This window comes from Pieris rapae, chromosome 16 (genome assembly GCF_905147795.1).
Source record: "Pieris rapae chromosome 16, ilPieRapa1.1, whole genome shotgun sequence".
NCBI lineage: Eukaryota > Metazoa > Arthropoda > Insecta > Lepidoptera > Pieridae > Pieris > Pieris rapae.
The window spans coordinates 1,636,709-1,654,733 of NC_059524.1; the positions used below are offsets into that span (position 1 = coordinate 1,636,709).

Genomic DNA, 18,025 nt, shown 5'->3' on the forward strand with positions numbered 1-18,025 from the left:
ATATTACGTTTGCAAAACTTTCTCAGGACTAAACTGGTCAAACCAGTTGTGGACAATGGTGTCTAAAGACACTGTCCTTTATCATACAAGGGTTGGCCAAAACCCGTCTGACCGCTTATGTGGGAAAGGACACCGAATGACCCTATATTTGCATGTCGACGGTGAAGGTGAGTAATTTCTTTATGCAACAACCCTTTCGACAAGTGTTAGAACTTCTTTGTAACCGTACAACCTATTGTGATACTTAGCTAAAGGGAATAGAGGTCTGAATGTAACAGATACCACTGGCTGCAATTCCCTTAGAAAACTGGTAATACTGGTTTATGCAGGAAGGGTGGACATGGTCAGGTCTTCCTACGTGGTAACGGTCTTTTGGCAAGGATTACAATCGGTCATGTGGGAATATAGATAGACAACTGTAGCTTCAGAAATTAAAATAATTGGTATCACTTTCTCAAGCCTTGGTTTTCATTATTACAGTATTCTAATATTCTTAACCTAGTTATAGTCATGATAATTATTAAAACAAATTATCGACTTTTATTATTAATATATTGTATTACTTACCGTTCTGTTGTCGTGTTTGTAAAATTGAATTATTTTTTTGTGAAACCGTTTTAAGATACATCTTATATTTTTTTTCAATTATTTTTCTATTATATGGACGTCAGACCTACTCCTTATTTCAGAATAAATAAATCGATTTTTTCTGTCACTTGCGGTAATTGAATACATTGTGAGGAAACCTGCACGTCCAGAACTCAACAAGTGGTTTGTAACTTGAAGATGATCACATAGTTAACAAGTTAATACTGATGTCAGAAGAAGAAAGAAAGAAAAAACTTTATTAGACACAATATATTACATGAATGTTTCTATAAAGTAGAGTGCACTGGCCCCCACACTAGGATTCCCTGTGTTGTGGGCAGCCAGTCTCTTCCTTTTCACATTATACTACAACTCTATTGCTAATTAATTTTACTTAACAAATTTATATCTATACTATTTTTGTATAATAAGAATGTTTTCTGTATCAGTATAGGACAGCTTAACAAGATATTGTTTGAGTTTTTTAGTAAAAGTATGTAATGTGATTTTTGTAATATTAGTGATAATTGTATTTTTAATCAAGTGGTTAAAGATGAATGGGCCTCGGAAGGAGAAAAAGCGTTGAGCGAAAAAAGTGCGATTTTTAGGTTGCTTATACATAGGTTTGCGTTTGGTTTGATTTGGTGTTGTTGGTGTTTGTTTCCAAGAAAGTCTGCATATTGCTATTAAGTATAGTTGTCTCACAGTTAAGAGTTTTGTTTCATTGTACAATTTTGAAGAAATCTAAGGAAGAGTGCGTTTTTTTAAATTAAATGTTACGTAAATTAAATGTAATATAGTATTTCTCACACAGTTGTAAATGGCACTGATACCTATATAATAGTTTTAGTAAGTGGAAAATTTATGGCTGTTGCTGTAAAGTCGGTTAAATTTAAAATTATGTTTAAATAATTATAATAATACATAACTTCAATCCGTTTAAAAAGTGTTTTTCTTTAAAAGTGGAAAATTACAAAATGCATATTTAGTAACAAGTTCGGCAGTTAAAACTTAGCAGTAAAATAAACAAAAATGAGACGTAAAAAATTCCATCCTAAACCGAACCTAATCTAAAATTATTTATCGAACTTCCCATTCTATCATTTTTGGTGACCATTTATACTTTACTAGTCTATTTACGTATTTAATACTCACGTTGTAAGACGAAATAACTGGCCAACCTATTTCCCAACCATCAATAAAAAAAATACCCGCTCATTATTTTTGCAACTGCTCAAAATAACTTCTCGTATATTCAAAGAACAGTCAAATTTTTGTTCCCATTGTAAATTTGCAATAACTTTATCAGCGTTTAAATTAACTTAAGAAATATAGCAAAAGCAATATTAAAAATGTACTAAAAATAATGTTTTTTAATAACAGTAGTGCAGTGTAAATAAGCTTATATGGTTTATCGTGTCTAGATTTTTATTAAACACCAGTGAATATCTCGTATAAATAAGTAAAACCTCTTGGAAGAGTTGTGATTCGATTATTAACGTTATACATTAAAACATCGTTTCCCTAAACCATCTCCAAAAAAAACTATGATATCAACTTTCATACATTTACTTACATATAGTTTTGGAATCAACAACTATAGACTTTTATGCAATAACGCTATATAAGACTTTTATAAATGCTTCCCACTAATATTACAATCACAGGTAATTCTAGCAATCTTGAGGTTTGAAGTACATACTTGCATAACAATAAGTCAGCTTTAATGGGGTAGCATCAGCATCCGGTTTTTTGATGAGACGCGTGCCACTGTTTATCAAAAGGGTGAAGAGAGTATAAAAAGTGTTATGTTAAATATGAATCGAGGATCAGGGGAGAGGAATTATTTAATCTTAATGCGTTTAGTGTTATAAAAATCGTGTAGTAATAGGTAGTTTAAGTCGTTTCTCTGGCCTTTTCTCGACCTCGGTCATATTTTTATTATCTCATTGGGTTCACAATTTCTTTAAATTTCTTTTAATTTTGGGAATTTCTATAAATCGAATGTCAAGGGAAATGCAAACAAAATTCGAATTAACGAGTTTTCTACTTAACAAGAATGTCGAGATAGATATTAGAGGTACATGGTAGAAGTAAGTTGGTGTAACGTTTTTTTACCATTCAATTTTGATGAATATAGTCTTTGTTTTTGAATGTTATATATCATTAATGGGTTTCTAGGAAGTTAAAAAGTAGTTTTGTACATATATTTCTTTGGATTTAATTGATTATCATTCACGGACCAATTAAACTTGGTCTTTAAAAGGCCAGCAACACGCACGCGAGCCCTCTGTAGAAAAAAACATAACTGGAACTGGTTTTAAAATATATTAATACAAAAAGTTAATAATAATACTTTAATATAAACTTGATTAAAATTTAAAATAAATTATGTCTTATTTAACTTCATATAATTAATTAACCACAATTGGTTGCAAGAAGAACGCTTGTCCTGTTCCTCTATCGATAACATGACCTGTGGTTGGTTCAAAGTAAAGTCTTGGCTGACTTGATGGCTGAAGGACTAAACCCGGATTTTGTCTAAGATCGGATGGCTTGCGGTCTGAACCCGGATTTTGTCTAAGATCGGATGGCTGACGGATTGAACCCGGATTTTGTCTAAGTTCTAAATCTTGATTGGGAGGCTCCAGAAACGTTTTTGGTTCTCTTACAGCTCTGTCCCTTTCATTTACAATGAGAACAATATCATTCTTTACTCGTTTGCTTGGTTCTTGGAGTATTTTTTGTTTCTTTTGTGTTCGTTCTTTATTTTCATCGTGAGAAATCGTACGATGCTCTTTACTACTGTTTGTGTGAGCTCTTTTTCTGCGTTCAGTTTCTTCATTTGTGTCTTTTTGTATGTCTTCGTAGTTGGATGATTGCTCACTAGATTCATCATATGAGTCGTCATCTGCATGGTACTCTCCATCATCGTGATCATTGTTATGGCCAGCGTGATTTAGGTCCCAATAATGTTCGCCATAACCTCCCTTTTTATCACCCCATCGAACCTTGAAATTACAATTTGTTATTAAATTAATTATGCAAAAAATTAACTATATAAAGAAAAAAGATGCTTTGATGATTAAATAACGTTTCATATCCAATAAGAAGACGTATTAGAAAAGCGAATTAATAAGGTTCAGAAAATAAGAATTTTGAAAGTTAGTAAAATAAGAAATACGAAGTCATTTATTAAGAATTTTAACACCGCTTGCTTATAAGAAATGCCTTGTAGGAATAATTTAAGCAATATATTTTTTTTACTTGACATTTTTTATAAATAAGTGATACCATAGATAACAGAGATAGATATATCAAAAGCATAAGCGTACTTTAGCGTTATACAGTCCAGCAGAAGGTCTCGATCGCTCGTGTCTTTCAGTGAAGTGTTGGGAGCTGCCCAGCCGGTGACCTTGATCAAAGTCCTCCGACGTGGGCAGGTGCCTATACCTTGCCAAGCCAAGCGAAAAGACAGCATAAGTTATGAATATTACAACAAAGTAAGTACTATTTGTAAAGGAGGAGAGAAAGTATTATCGTAAAGAAACCGGCATGCCTTAGACGTTAAAGGTTGGTATATTAATAACGTCATTTATTTAAGTTATAAAATAGCAAGCAAATAGAGAAAAAACTTCTCCTATGTAATAATTGAGTAATTCTTGAGTATATTGTAGATGGCCCTAATATTAGTATGTAGGATAGAATAAATATGAATAATAAGCATTAAACTTATAAACACTAGCGATTAAAAACAAAAACATAAAAAAGACGGCTTTCTTAATCCCAGTACCAATGTTAAAAGATACGAAGAGTAGAAGATAGAAAGAAGCATAGGAGTAAGCGTATGTGAAAATTTTACTTTTCCCATATCCCTGTGGTTTTTATAATCTTTCTTCTCGTAGCGCTGTTCCCAGGTATTGGGATCTTCACAAACGTGACCAAACTCAATCTTGTACGGGCTCAACTGTACTGAGAAAAAATCCCTATAATAATTATGTTATAATTAATTAATTAGTTCCCTTTGGAGTAGGCTATTAAGTAGGGTTCAAGTGCACAGGCGCAAAGATGTATAAAGGTGGTTCTTTATACATCGAACAAACATTTTAAATTTGCTTCACATTTTTATTTATCTATTTTTAATCCATACTTTTACTATAGTTAGGTTAAGAGTATTGTAAATACAATTCAAATTTTTTTTTCTTGGAAATTAATAGATGTAATATTATTGAGAAAAATATTTTTCAGAAGCTCTAGTAGTTTCTTCTACCTATCTTAAAATCGGAAAATAATTCGTGAAAAAAAAAGGTATTTGCGACACTTTCGCTGAAAGATATTGATGATGTTAAAAGATTAGGGAAGAATACACACAGTTTACTAACTTATGTTCTATAATTATATGTTATAAAATAGTTTCTATTTGGTGATTGGTACTTACTCTATCTATACTCGATCTATTATCTAAAATGATCTCCAATTCAGATTTTCGCAAATTTAGATTGATTAATGTAAAAATTCATCTGTCGAATTCTAAGATATTTTACAAAAACGATCAAAGTACCAAAAAGTATTTTATGAAAAATGATTGAAATATCAATATCTACAAATACAAATTGAATTGGGATTGAGTATAAGTACAAACCACCACAACAAAAGTTACTTTATATCATATAGACAACTAGACTACTAGTGAAAACAATCTTCGTCCAATATTCGTATTTATTATCCTTTATATATTTTGAAGCGACCTTTATGTATTGGAACGTTAGATTAAGAAAACTCGATTATAATTGTGTGATAAGGGTACAGTTTCTATAACAAACTTATATTATGGTCACTATAGTTTCTTATATAATATTTAAATTATATTAAAAGGCTTACTGGAAAAATTTTGCCTGTGACTCAATCACACCAGTTGCGGACGGTTTTGGCTGATTTGGCAAGGCCCCACCGCTTACTGGACTCCATGTTTGGCCAAAGTATATCACCAATATTGACCAAATCCAATTCTGAAAACATTTTAATTAATATATTATTCAGGAATATTAAATTTGCAACAAAAGTTATCTGTCACTTGTAAACGTCTTTTGTAATCGACGGATTTCTAAGACTGAGAAATTAAAGGTCGACAACGCACTCGCGAGCCCTCTGGCATTGAGTCAGTATGAGGTGAGTATGCCTCCTGTTCAATGTAAAAAAAGATGAATTGATTAGTATCCTTTGATTTAAAATAGCGGATTTTCCGCCCGCCTAAGTCAATTCCAATAGGATATCAGATTACAGGGAAATCTAATAAGCTAGGTGTAATGGTAGCAAAAATCCTCGATTAAATAAATTGAATAAATAAATAAAAAAAAAATTGACAGTAGAACTTTAACTATGACTGGCCCAGGAATTAAAATATACATTGTCAACACGAGTTATCTAATCAATGTAATAAATTCGCTATTTTCACATTCATCAAAACCAGATCAATAAAAAACATTATTACAACCACGTGACACTATTGAATCTATAACTTTCTTTCTATTATCATCACACAAAACCTCAAATACACTTTCACTCAAAGAAGCACTTTTTTACAACAATACCATTTCATTGAGACGTTGTGACATCTTGAGATGTTGACAGTATTTGATTTTCAATAGAGTTTGTAATTTTATTTATAGGCTTTGTTGGGTGATAGTTAAGAAATAGGTTGAAGAAATGTCGAGTTGGACGCTCAAGGTAACTATCAAAAAAATACACTAAAATTACTTCGAATTGTCCTCTTTGCCGATGAGTAGGGATTTTGTGACAAATTCAATGACGAGGAATAAGTGATACCTGTTTTGTATTCCAAAATAAAAATATTTTATATTTCTTTTTAGAATTGAAAAGCTAATAAATTCATCTGAACTTTTATGAGGACCAATGAGTTATTATTTTTTAATTTATTTTTTATGTGAATATATATTTTTGTAACAACATTAATGCGGTTGGTTCATGACCATTATTATACAATTATGAAATACTCGTAAATTCAACATAAAAAAAAGATTAAACCATGAGTCATGAGTCAACTGAGAATATTTTAAGAAAAACTATCCATGATTTTATGTAAAAAGACATTTTATAATTATTTTATAAGTGAGCTATATACAAGTATTTCCGAACCGATTCGACTTACGTCCAAACCTTATGAGATTGATAAATAACCTATTGACTGTGACTTAACAAAAAGTATTATCAACGATAGAGTTATTATTTCTATAAAATATAGAAGATTTACCCATGACCTTTTGTTTATCGGCTTTCCGTGTCTGAGATGTCAGCCGCTTTTAGTTTAAAGACATTGGTTTTTGAGAATATTTGAACGGAAAATATTAATTAAAAAGAAAATTTACTGCACAGCCCGGAACGACCTTTGAGTCTCTTTGCTAGTCGCAGTTTACTACTGCTTATTTGTAATAGTGATATATGAAAAGCAAACTGATGTACGATAAAAAAAACAGTGGCACTTAAAACAACAGCCTTAGACGGCTTCAGATTTCAGTGTGGTTAGTTATTTCAAATAGGTGACCAGCGTGTGCCTGACACACGCCAACTTGTTGAGTCTATGGCATGCCGGTTCTCTCACGATAATTTCCTTCTCCGTACGAAATTAGTGGCATGCATGTGAAATTAGTTTCACGTCGCATTTTCATCATGTTCGTACCATCGCATTTTTGGTGAAATTAGTTACATAACTTTTTAGTTATATAACTAAAACTAAACTAAATAAATTAGTTACATAACTAATTTCACCAAAAAATCGCGCAAGGTACGAAACTAAATTGCATTCATGAAATTAATGCATGCATTATGAAAATATTGAATTACACGTGAGACTAAAAACTAATGTCACGAAATTAATTTCATGCCACTAACTTCGTTATGTTATTCCGGCTTTAAAGACGCAGATAAAGTCCATTGGTGCACTGCTGGGGTTCAAACCTACGACCCCAGTCGCTAGGCCAACTACTCTTGGATTTATAATATGACTTGTGTTTAATAAGACTTCAACAAACTATTTATATTGGCCATTGATTTAATTCGTTACTAATTGGTTTAAGAATCTGTTAACTTTTACCGAAGCACACTCAATATGCATATTCTACTATTTATATTATATATACTACATATTATATACAGTCCGTCAGCTTTTTATAAAGTAGGGATGTGAATCTACCTATCCTACATATGTAAGTTACCACTACTACCTAGTTATAGTTATAAATACTTTAGAGGTTTTAATCTTGATTGATGTAATTAAAATCTTAAGTTTTTTTTTTCAAAATTTATAATCTACCAATAAAATATATTTTTTGTGTCAAGTCGAATGTTAAATAATAAACCAATGGATTGTTATTTTATTATTTTTTTACCAAAGTTTTGACGTCTAAATTATGCAACAAGTTCAGCCAAGCAAAACACGAGACAGGAGCAAAACAATATCCGCTAATTATCGTCAACCGTGTAATAATAGTTTATGTAATATCCCATCATTATTTACTGGCTTTTATTAAGGGTAGTGGGGTACTGGGAACGGAGAATGGCAGAATCGAGTACGTACGCGCGTATAGCGACGTCACATTTCTGGACTATTAGAGTATCTTGGTAATAAATATAGGCAAGAAACTAATGGCTAATGTAGAAGTCTAAAGGGGTAATCAGTCAGCATGTTTCCTACCAAATACTTCTTTATTTCAATGAAAAAAGAGGTAATATTTCCAACACACAAATATAATGTATTTACAATATTCTTAATCTACACAGTAATAATAAGCAAAAATATTCGTTACAAATATAAAAATATGCAGCATATATAGTAAGATGCGGTATACACATAATATATGTACGAAAACACAATATCTATATACTCGGAGGTGGTTAAAATTTATATTTAAACGATTCAAGTTATTATTTCCCGATGTACCAACAACTTTATTTTAATCTTTACCGGTTTCTTTCCATTTTCCATCTTGTTCCTGTTTTAATTCCTATTTCCAATTAGATAACTGTTAGAAAGCAATCAAACTACAAGCTCGTTTTTTGTATTATTTTTCTATAATTAATCTTAACTGCTTCTTTTAATTAATGCTTAAAAGACTACGATTTCCGGAGTTATTATGTTTTTAATCTACAATTTACATTTAAAAATTTGATTAAGGGACTGGCTTATGAACAATCCTTACGCAGTGTTGAAGATGCTTCTGAGACTTAATGTTAAACACTTCATTCATTCACTCACTGGCGCACTCACACTTACACATTCACTCAAGCGTGTTGACAATAGTTGAAAAGTCAGATACAAAAATAAATCAAAATAAAAGAAATAAAAGATGTAATTAGATTATTAATACTCGATACTTTAAGAAATATACAGTTGAGTTTGTTATGGTAGAGCTGGGAACCCTGTCACAGGTATTTTTTACTCAAAAGGTTACATGCTGTTTTTTGGTAAGTATTCCTATAGGTGCTCCAAGTTCTATTGATGTAATGATTACGTCTTTTTAGTTCCCTATTCTTTAGATTAGACATTTTATATTTTTTATTAATTTGTATTATTTACAATGATTTGAGAAATAATGTGTTTCGCGTGCTAGTCATTTTTATGTCAGGTAAGCCATTCATTACTCAGCAGTAACCAATGCAAGTTTGTTTATGTTCGCAATGAATAGTGGCTCCTCCTGTAATCATAATTGGCGCCTGAAGTCTCTAGACTCCAAATATCTCTTTAGATACAGTATGCTGACCACCTATATACTTGTAAAAATGATTGTTGCCTATGTAGATATATAAGAAAAGGGTTTCGAGTACCTACTTACAGACCAAAAGCCCCAGTATCTAAGGTAGAAAAGTTGTGTCGTTGTCTTGTATTCTAGCGGTTGAAACTTTGTCATGGAGCTGATTGTATTAGACGTAATAAAATTATTACACAATAAATCGTAATACATGTAATATAAAAGCCTACATCTCCAGAGATTGAAATGCCTTCAAAGCTATTATGAAACAAACGAAAGTATGCCGCATAATTACAGTCAGGGACAGAAGTGTCGAAAAATAATTAAACATTAATATCGCTCATGCGTTGTCATGAGCCGCTGAGCACAATTGCAATGTATGGACATCTAGTTTTGGATCTAGTCTATGGAAATTTCAATACAATTTCTCGATGTAACGATAAACACGAGTACCTGTTTGAACGTGTACGTACAGCTTTCATATAATAATAATAATTATTTCATATATTTAATAATTAAATAAAGAGACGGGCAACTGGCAGCAATCTTTTTTCTTCCAGGCAACCTCTATAAGGTAAGCAAGACGTGCAAAAATACAAAGACAAGACAGAACTAAAACAGACAAACACAAATATAAAAAAGGACACATGTATAATTTTAGATCAATATCACATCAATAAGGGATACGATTTGAACAGGTAATGTTTGTACAGTAGAGATTTAAAGGGAGATAGAGAAGCTAATAGGGACGGAAAGTGAATTCCATAAGCGTCGGATGTGTCATTTGACTGTCAAAATTCATACAAACAATTCACGTTACAATAGAAATTTAATCTGAGCTAACTACCTGCGTATGCAGTTTAAAATACTCCTTAAGTCTTCTGCACATAATATTTTCTTTACAATATATTGTTACAATACTCTTACGTTAAGTCACTTCGTACTAATAGGATTTACTACGTAATACGATACCGTCAGAAACTGCTAGAAGTAGCATAAATAGGAAAAAAATACTGGAGGCTTTAGTCGAAGGAAAAAAATAACCGTTTGCGGATTAAAATGGACTAACTACTAAATATTACTAGGCAAATTTACTTTATATTTTCCATGTAAGCTAAACAGTATTAAAGCCTTTTTTTATTATTTTTCTATTTTATAACATCTCTTTATGATTATGTACTAAGTGGCTGTATGCCATACTTAGGGTTCTACGCAGTTTCTCGATACCATCCAAGTATATTCAATAGAAAGTGCACAGCTAAGCTAATTATTAATTTCAATCTAGAAGTGAAAGCTGCATTGCTGCAGGCTATTGCACTGCATAGACTCATTTCTTCAATAAAATCTTCATACCACGATAAATTTTACATATCTTAATCCCCTTCTAAGTTTTAAGGCGTTTTTTTATTATAGGAGGCAAACTTGCCTGATGTTTTTAGACTCCTCACTATTAAGAACTGATACGCTCCTTTCTTGAAGGATTGGATTGGTTCGGAAATATTTGACGAATACAGTTCACTTATAAAATAATTATAATAATGTCTTTAAAAAAATCGTGTATTGTTACTCTTTAAACGTTCTCAGTTGACCCATTTGATTATAGTTTGAGTATAACATAACATCTGGATATTAATAAGTAAGTTTAAATCCATTCAGACTTCTCGTATTTATGGCGGGGAAAAGAAGCCTACCGCAACCTACAAATGTAAGCCAGTATTTCACGATATATTTGCCGCTGGCTAAATAAAATTCTAAATAAGGTCAATCAATTGTTTTAAGTTAATATATAGAATTTGACCTTATTTTTTTATCGATTCGTACTTAACCTCTATTTTGACCAATTAAAGTCAAGATGAAATTACGCTTAAAATCGATTTGTCGTGATTCACGACGGCTAAGTTGCGAACAATATAATTTTATTACATTATTTATTGATAATAATTTATTTTAAAATGGGATTTATTTTGTGAAGTACCTTATATTGGGAGATGTGTGAAATTATAGGGGGAAAGTTGCCCATAATCGAACTCTGAAATGATAGGATGGACTAGTGGCTATAGCAATTAAATAAAATGTTAGTAATACTTGTAACATTGTGTTTACTTGTTTATGAGAAAATATATAATGATAAATAAATGACGCGCATCAAAAGTAAAGAAAACATAATCAAAATTCAAACGTAGTGCACCATAGACAATTATATGTGGACAGCAGCTTCCAACATGAAACACCACGTTCGTCTTGAATGAGATGGCTTTCTGTTAATGTTTTTTATATTTTCCTCCTTCACTCGGCGTTACATTGTTTGAGTTAATTTTTTTTCACGATATCAATTGTTTTAACTTCAACAAAGCTGTCAATTGTCAAATTAGCATGAGACATTTAATGCGTTGAATTACAGAATCTATGTACCATAGACTTTTACAATGTTTATTTCATTTTCTATAGAAATACGACTGAAAATATTACGACAGGTATCGCACTGTGTAACCTGCGATACGGATCGGATTAAACTGGGCCGATAGTAATCAATAATCATACAAAATATTGTATAACTTAACATATAAAACTTACCAAATTTAACACGTCAAGTAAATTGAAATCACACGCACTTATTATTTTAATTATGATAGGTATTGCTTCAATGAACTTGTTACATAAACTTGTCACACACATAATGTAATGTTCAAATGCCAGTAGTTATTTTTTAAAAATTAAAAAAAAAGACAGGCTTAGTTCTACATGAGATCTGAGGGCTAAGTATAACGGGTATTTAAAATATGTTTGGATATTGATACTGTGAGTAGTGTTGGCTTATTGGCTTCAGCGTGCGACTCTCATCTCTGAGGTCATAGGTTTGATCCCCGGCTGCGCCAATGGACATGCTTTCTATGTGAGCTTTCGCTGGGACGGTAAAGGAAAACAAAGACTTGTCTTAGACCCAAAATGTCAACGGCGTGTGTCAGGAATAGGAGGCTAATCATTGCTTTATTTATTTATTATTGATAATGTGGTGAATTATCCGTGTGGCTTTATACACCTAAGTTGTGCCATCAATGTAAATAACTATAACTAGAATACAGCTGCGTGGGCGCATGCCCTTTTTTTGAAGAGGGGTCCAACTAATATGAAATGAATAATAAATTATCTACAAAGATTCTCTTTCACATGGCAATTTACATCTGACCATCAGTTAAAACAATATAGTCATAAATAATTCCCTGTTGCAGTGTACCTTTAATGCTGTTATCATCGCTGTATTGCGATACTTATTCTATAAGCAAGGAATGCTGTGTATTAGGCGGCGACTTAAAATTTTAATTACCTCCCGTAATTAATTGAACCAAAGAGATTTTCACAAAATCAAATTTGTAAGACTCTTGTATATTTGCCGTTCATTATTACGCCCTACAAAGGTTGAGCTAGGCATCAATGTTTAAAAACTGTGAAGGTACAAACCATATCAAATCGGCCACTCAACCGTATAGCTGATAGAAAGTATTATTTCTTTCTTTATAAAAGCCGCATTGGCGATACCTTCCATTACTCTTTGATATGGATTGCTACACTTTGGTAAGTTTTTATGTAATTTTATGTTGACGTTTCGATCCGGTTACTGCCGTGGGAATTGTCTTACATAGGCAGTGTATTATTTTAGGTCAATCTTTTTAAAATTTTGATATTAGGGGTTATTAATATGTATTTATGAAAGAAATGCACAGCTAAAAATTTAAGCTATTGATATAGATTCCATATAAATCTATGTAGTAAGTAGGTATGTAATTAGAAAACTATTAGTCTTGGCCTTATATAATATATATTTCAAGTCGAATGTAGAAGTCGAAGTAAGAAGTAGACGGGAAGATATTAGCTGTGCCTAAAATAAATCTGGAACTGTTTAGGAAAAACACCTATATGGCAATAAAGGTTTACAATAATTTACCCAAAGAATTAAAAGATCTTCCTAGAGTCTTTAAAAATCGACTTGGTTTATTACTTTTAGACAAAATAATATGTATTATTCAATACCTAAATGATTTTTTGCGTGAGACACTGTAGTATAAATTTAGTTTTAATTTTATATGTACGATACAAATAATATAAGAATTGACCAATTCATATGACTCATGTAAAATTCCTTTAAAGACAAATTTGCGCGCCATTGTGTATGGCAGATTATGAGAATTAACGATTGTACCACCATACACATTTTTGTACCATATTCTTGCAAAATATTTTTATTACTATATATATTATATATTAGTATATACAAGTCGGTGAGTGAACATCCTTTTGGCGTGTGGTATGTTTCCTCATCTTTAATTTACTAACAACAGGTGGTGCACACTTGGGAATGATTGCCAGGTCGCAATGACCGCATGATTGAGAGTCGCATTAAAGCTAAAACCCATAAAGATTCCCTGAAATTGTTTCAGGTGTTATTGGCAAGTTTATTGGTGACTACTGGAGCTTGGTCATCACCGTATCACGCGGTGAGGCCCATGCGAGTTACAAGATATGCCCCGATGCCACACAGAATACCAAGTAAGTAATATAAGGAAAATTTGTTAATTTGATTTTGATTTTACAACTGTAGCTATACTCCAAGCTTAAAGGTTTATTTTGAATTTGCACAAGCTTGCAAACGCTCGGCACCCTTATACATTGGTAATAAAGAAGTGCAAGTTTTAATATTACACACAGACACACATACAGGCACATAACAATCATGAAGAGATAAAAAGACTGTTTACAGGCCATTTCACGCCTTTAGATTTAAATTTGTCAAGGTAACGACTACTTACAAACAGTCACTTTTATTAAAACACCGATCCAAATACGTGTGTTATCCGATTTGTCGGCGGTTTGTAATACACACCTGTAATCTAAGTTGACTACTGTTTATCAAGATAAGGTTAATTATTGTAATAGTAGATAACAAGTAAATCTCATTGACCAGGATAGTTAGTAGCATTTCTTTAGTAAGGGTAAAACATCACCAGGAAATTGGCTTGCCTTAGACCCAAAAGTAGACGGCGTGTGTGAGACAGAGGTGGCTGATTACCTATAGTTTCAAAGATTTAAATTTTCATTAGATTCATTTTTAGGTTCGATCCCCGACTGTGCATTGTGTGATTATTTATAAAATAACATTTAATTAATTTTACAGTTCCTCCACTTCCAATGAGGCACCTGAACTGGAATCGCCCGAAGCGTGGTCAACACCATGAAGTGGATCATGATTACGACCACGACCACGATTACGACCGCGATCATGATTACGACCGCGATCACGACTTTGACGGTCACAAAGGCGTTACTGGTCCCGTACACACATTTGTGAAAACTGATAAAAATGCTAATTACAAATGGGGCGTGAGGCATCATGTTGGGAATAAATACGCTTCTTAACTAGAAGAATTAACTTTTATATTTTATTTAGTGTTTATGAGTGAACTGATTGTTATGTTAATTGTAAATTAATAAATACACATAAGTTATATAAGGTTTTTTTAGATAAAATAAATCAGTTGCCTTTTTAAGTCTCTGCCCGAGATTTCTGTATTTGTGTGTGTGCACATGCCGATTTTTTGGTTCTTAGGCAAACCGGTTTCCTCACAATTTTTTTCTTTACTGTAAGAGCGAATGTTAAATGCGCACATGTAAAAAAGTCCACTGTAATATATTACAAAAATAGATAGATACTAATTTTCTATTGAAATTGGTATATTTATTTAAATGACGGAGTGTGGAGTAAACGTATTGTGCCTACGATTGGTAAAAAACAACAGCCTTTAGGCTACTCTAGATCCTTATAAAGTATTGTATAACTGTATCGAATTACCATGCGCCTGCGCCGTCTGCGGCCGACACACACGAATACCCAAATCCGTTCACTTAAATTATTACAACATTATGTTGCCACTTGTACAGACTGTAGGCGATTTACACTGAAACGACGTAAAATAACGCTGAGTATTTTGATCACATATAATAGATCTGACATCTGCCAGATTAGTTGGAAACGATTTCGTTTTTGGGCAAAGATTATGTCAAGTTATAAAGCATAAAAATGTCGTTAATTTTACTTCAACAAAAAGGACTTAAAATGGAATTTTAATATTTAACATATATATATATACATATACGCGCTGATACATTAATTAATAAAAGTCTTTCTTTCATTTAATAAAAAAATAATATGAGCAAGAAGAGAGCATTGTTTAAAGCTATACTTCATGGAAAAACCATAAGTTTTAGAGAATACAACCGCTTCGATACGACTACAATAAAGTGCAGCAGTGTAAGCTGTCATTTCGTACATGTCAATCTCGGAGCTATCACTAATGTTTTCTGACAGCGTTTTTACACATGTGCATTCTGGAATATGATGTCTAGAATATTTAAAATTTCAACATTCGTTTCTTGAGGCATATCTAGCAACTATTAGATCGTCGTTCGTGAGTATGAAGCCTTATAATGACATAATAATAGATAAAGTTAATGAATAATTAAATTTATATCTTTTAAGTTGTAGTTCCGTTATCAGGGCAATGAATTGGGTTTGATCAAGGCTTTGACGTGACTTTCACCTTTATGCATAATAAAATTTAAATCACCATTTTTTTTAGAATTAAAATTAAATTCTGGAAGATTCTCTTACAGTCAATACACTTCGCCAGCCGACTGAGTGTTTTAGAAATATTTTCTAGATAAATTCAATTCAAATTAAAAAGTCCTTTATTCATGTAAGTAACATAATGTACACTTATGAACGACAAAAAAAGAAATATACATTAAATGCTTCTAATTTTACATTTTCTGCCAGTTTTCAAATCAACAAAATAAATAGTTCTAAAAATATGGTTAGTAATAATAATAAAGTACTGAAAATGTTATGTAACACAGTTTCTAGTATAACTTAAGACTAATTTTAGTAGCAACATCAACAAAAATGAAATTAATAAAATGTAGCACTAAAATTTATAAATGCCTAGTCTCCATTTAAAATACATTGTATACATATTCGTATGGTCTAGATATTGATAAAGCATATTGTTACTGAAGGTCCTTTGAAATAGTTTTCTCAATACATTTGGTGTGACAGTTTGGTTGACCTTAAAATGCAAGGCGTGGCGAATGTGCACAAAGAACATATGTGACTTTACGAATAAGCTCTAATGGTGCTTATTCAAAAAGATAAAATCTCATCTATGTCAGATTTTAACTTAAAATTTGATACAAGCGCTTTATATGAATAATTTATAGGTAGTAATTCTTAGATTCTCTAACGAGTAACTATGGGAATACTTGCGAGGAACCCCGAAGATCCAGTGACACAAGTGAAAATGGATAGGCTATGTATAGTGTGGAGTGTACTCCAAGAGATTACAATTAAATCCCGAAGCATGCGCTTGATTGACGTAATGGGAAAGCGGAAGCGGGGCCGTCCCAAGCAAATCTGAAGTCTTACAGATGCAGATGAGGCGAAAAGAGTTAGAAAGACTAGGAGGTGAAATACGAGGCTCAAGACCGAACGCGATGGAGACTCAAATTGAACGCTCTCTGTCCCATCTAGGAAATATTGAGTCAAGTCATATAAGTCATTTTAGGTCAACCAATCTCAAAGTACTAGGAGAGCATATGTCATAAGCAGGGTTAAATGCTCAGCATGAAGCGCAAGACCGAAGGAGGTTATCTCTGCTCCATCCTCGGGTCATAGAACATTAAGTATTTACGTGCCACACACTGTGTCTGTAATTTTGAGTCTATGCAATCCTTTAATTTATGGAAAACTTGAAAATTTCAATGCATTTATAAAGTAAATCATACATTGATAATAATATTTTACCTTGATCAACAATTTCATTTGAAATAATTTATAAGCCCAACCAAAGTATAATTAAATTTATTTTCATGATAAAAACACAAGCCTCTTAGATCTGAACTTTAGATCAACGTTAGTCAAAGGCTAAATGCAAAAGCTATTAAATTAATTCTATGATATACATCAACCATTATGAAACATCGTTTGCCTACAATGACTAATAAAAATTTCATTATTCTAATCATAGCGCAGAAACGTATTTTTAAGTTAAACATTTATTAAAAGAGAATCATTAATGGGATCCAATATTAAATGTTTTCATCAATTTAGGTAAATTAAGAATTATTTCAGCAGTTCTAATTCATATGAAAACAAGGTAATCTTATGTTTTCATATGAATCTAATATTTTTCCTTCAACTTTGATTTCCTTCTCGTTGGAAAGTTGAGGTTGGTTACTGTATATACATATATACTGTAACCAACCCCAAGTGTAGAATATTAATGATATTATTTTATTAAATTATAATATATTATTTAATGTAGGTTATTTAATTTATAGGAGCAGTTTAAGTCTACTGGTTTAGAGTACCCGAATCTTGAGGGTATTAGTACAATAAATACTCGTGCTGTATAGAACCTAACACATCGGTAATATTTAGAATAGAGAGTTAGCCCTAGTCAGAATTCCAAATCGAATTCTTTCTAGGGCTCACTTCTAGTCCTGACTGGCACTGATAACCCAAAACGCAACAGCCGACATTTTAGTTTAAGACCCTTAAAGGGCTACTGAACATATGCGAGTAATTTGCTAGATATTTTTAACAGCTTGTTAAGGCTTACTGA

The 18,025-nt window shown here is 32.0% G+C and overlaps 2 protein-coding genes across 3 annotated transcripts; one reads left to right on the forward strand and one right to left on the reverse strand.

The window, feature by feature from the left end:
* Positions 1 to 2,958: 2,958 nt before the first annotated feature.
* LOC110991972 lies at positions 2,959 to 6,212 on the reverse strand. 2 transcript variants are annotated; one of them, XM_045631669.1, is made up of 4 exons: positions 6,180 to 6,212; positions 5,470 to 5,597; positions 3,924 to 4,041; positions 2,959 to 3,599 (listed from the first exon to the last, which is right to left on the reverse strand). In XM_045631669.1, the coding sequence occupies exons 1-4, from the start codon at positions 6,201 to 6,203 to the stop codon at positions 3,003 to 3,005; spliced, it is 867 nt and encodes a 288-aa protein (XP_045487625.1). In that variant the 5' UTR covers positions 6,204 to 6,212; the 3' UTR covers positions 2,959 to 3,002. The 2 variants fall into 2 exon arrangements, with proteins under 2 accessions (XP_045487625.1, XP_022113274.2); XM_022257582.2 differs by lacking the exon at positions 3,924 to 4,041 and adding an exon at positions 4,451 to 4,574.
* A 6,618-nt stretch (positions 6,213 to 12,830) lies between these two features.
* Positions 12,831 to 14,833, forward strand: LOC110991971 (protein catecholamines up-like). Its single transcript, XM_022257581.2, has 3 exons — positions 12,831 to 12,926; positions 13,790 to 13,898; positions 14,524 to 14,833. The coding sequence occupies exons 1-3, from the start codon at positions 12,909 to 12,911 to the stop codon at positions 14,763 to 14,765; spliced, it is 369 nt and encodes a 122-aa protein (XP_022113273.2). The 5' UTR covers positions 12,831 to 12,908; the 3' UTR covers positions 14,766 to 14,833.
* The last annotated feature ends 3,192 nt before the right edge of the window (positions 14,834 to 18,025 follow it).

What these genes read in the sequence shown, in the direction of transcription:
- LOC110991972 (XM_022257582.2), bottom strand. Translation starts at nt 6,203, where the DNA reads ATGTCACAACGTCTCAATGAAATG. An exon ending in TCACAGGCAAAATTTTTCCA is followed by an intron (nt 4,575 to 5,469) that starts GTAAGCCTTTTA and finishes TAATTATTATAG; the next exon opens with GGATTTTTTCTCAGTACAGT. An exon ending in ACCACAGGGATATGGGAAAA is followed by an intron (nt 3,600 to 4,450) that starts GTAAAATTTTCA and finishes TGTAATTTCAAG; the next exon opens with GTTCGATGGGGTGATAAAAA.
- LOC110991971 (XM_022257581.2), top strand. An exon ending in GATGCCACACAGAATACCAA is followed by an intron (nt 13,899 to 14,523) that starts GTAAGTAATATA and finishes TTAATTTTACAG; the next exon opens with TTCCTCCACTTCCAATGAGG.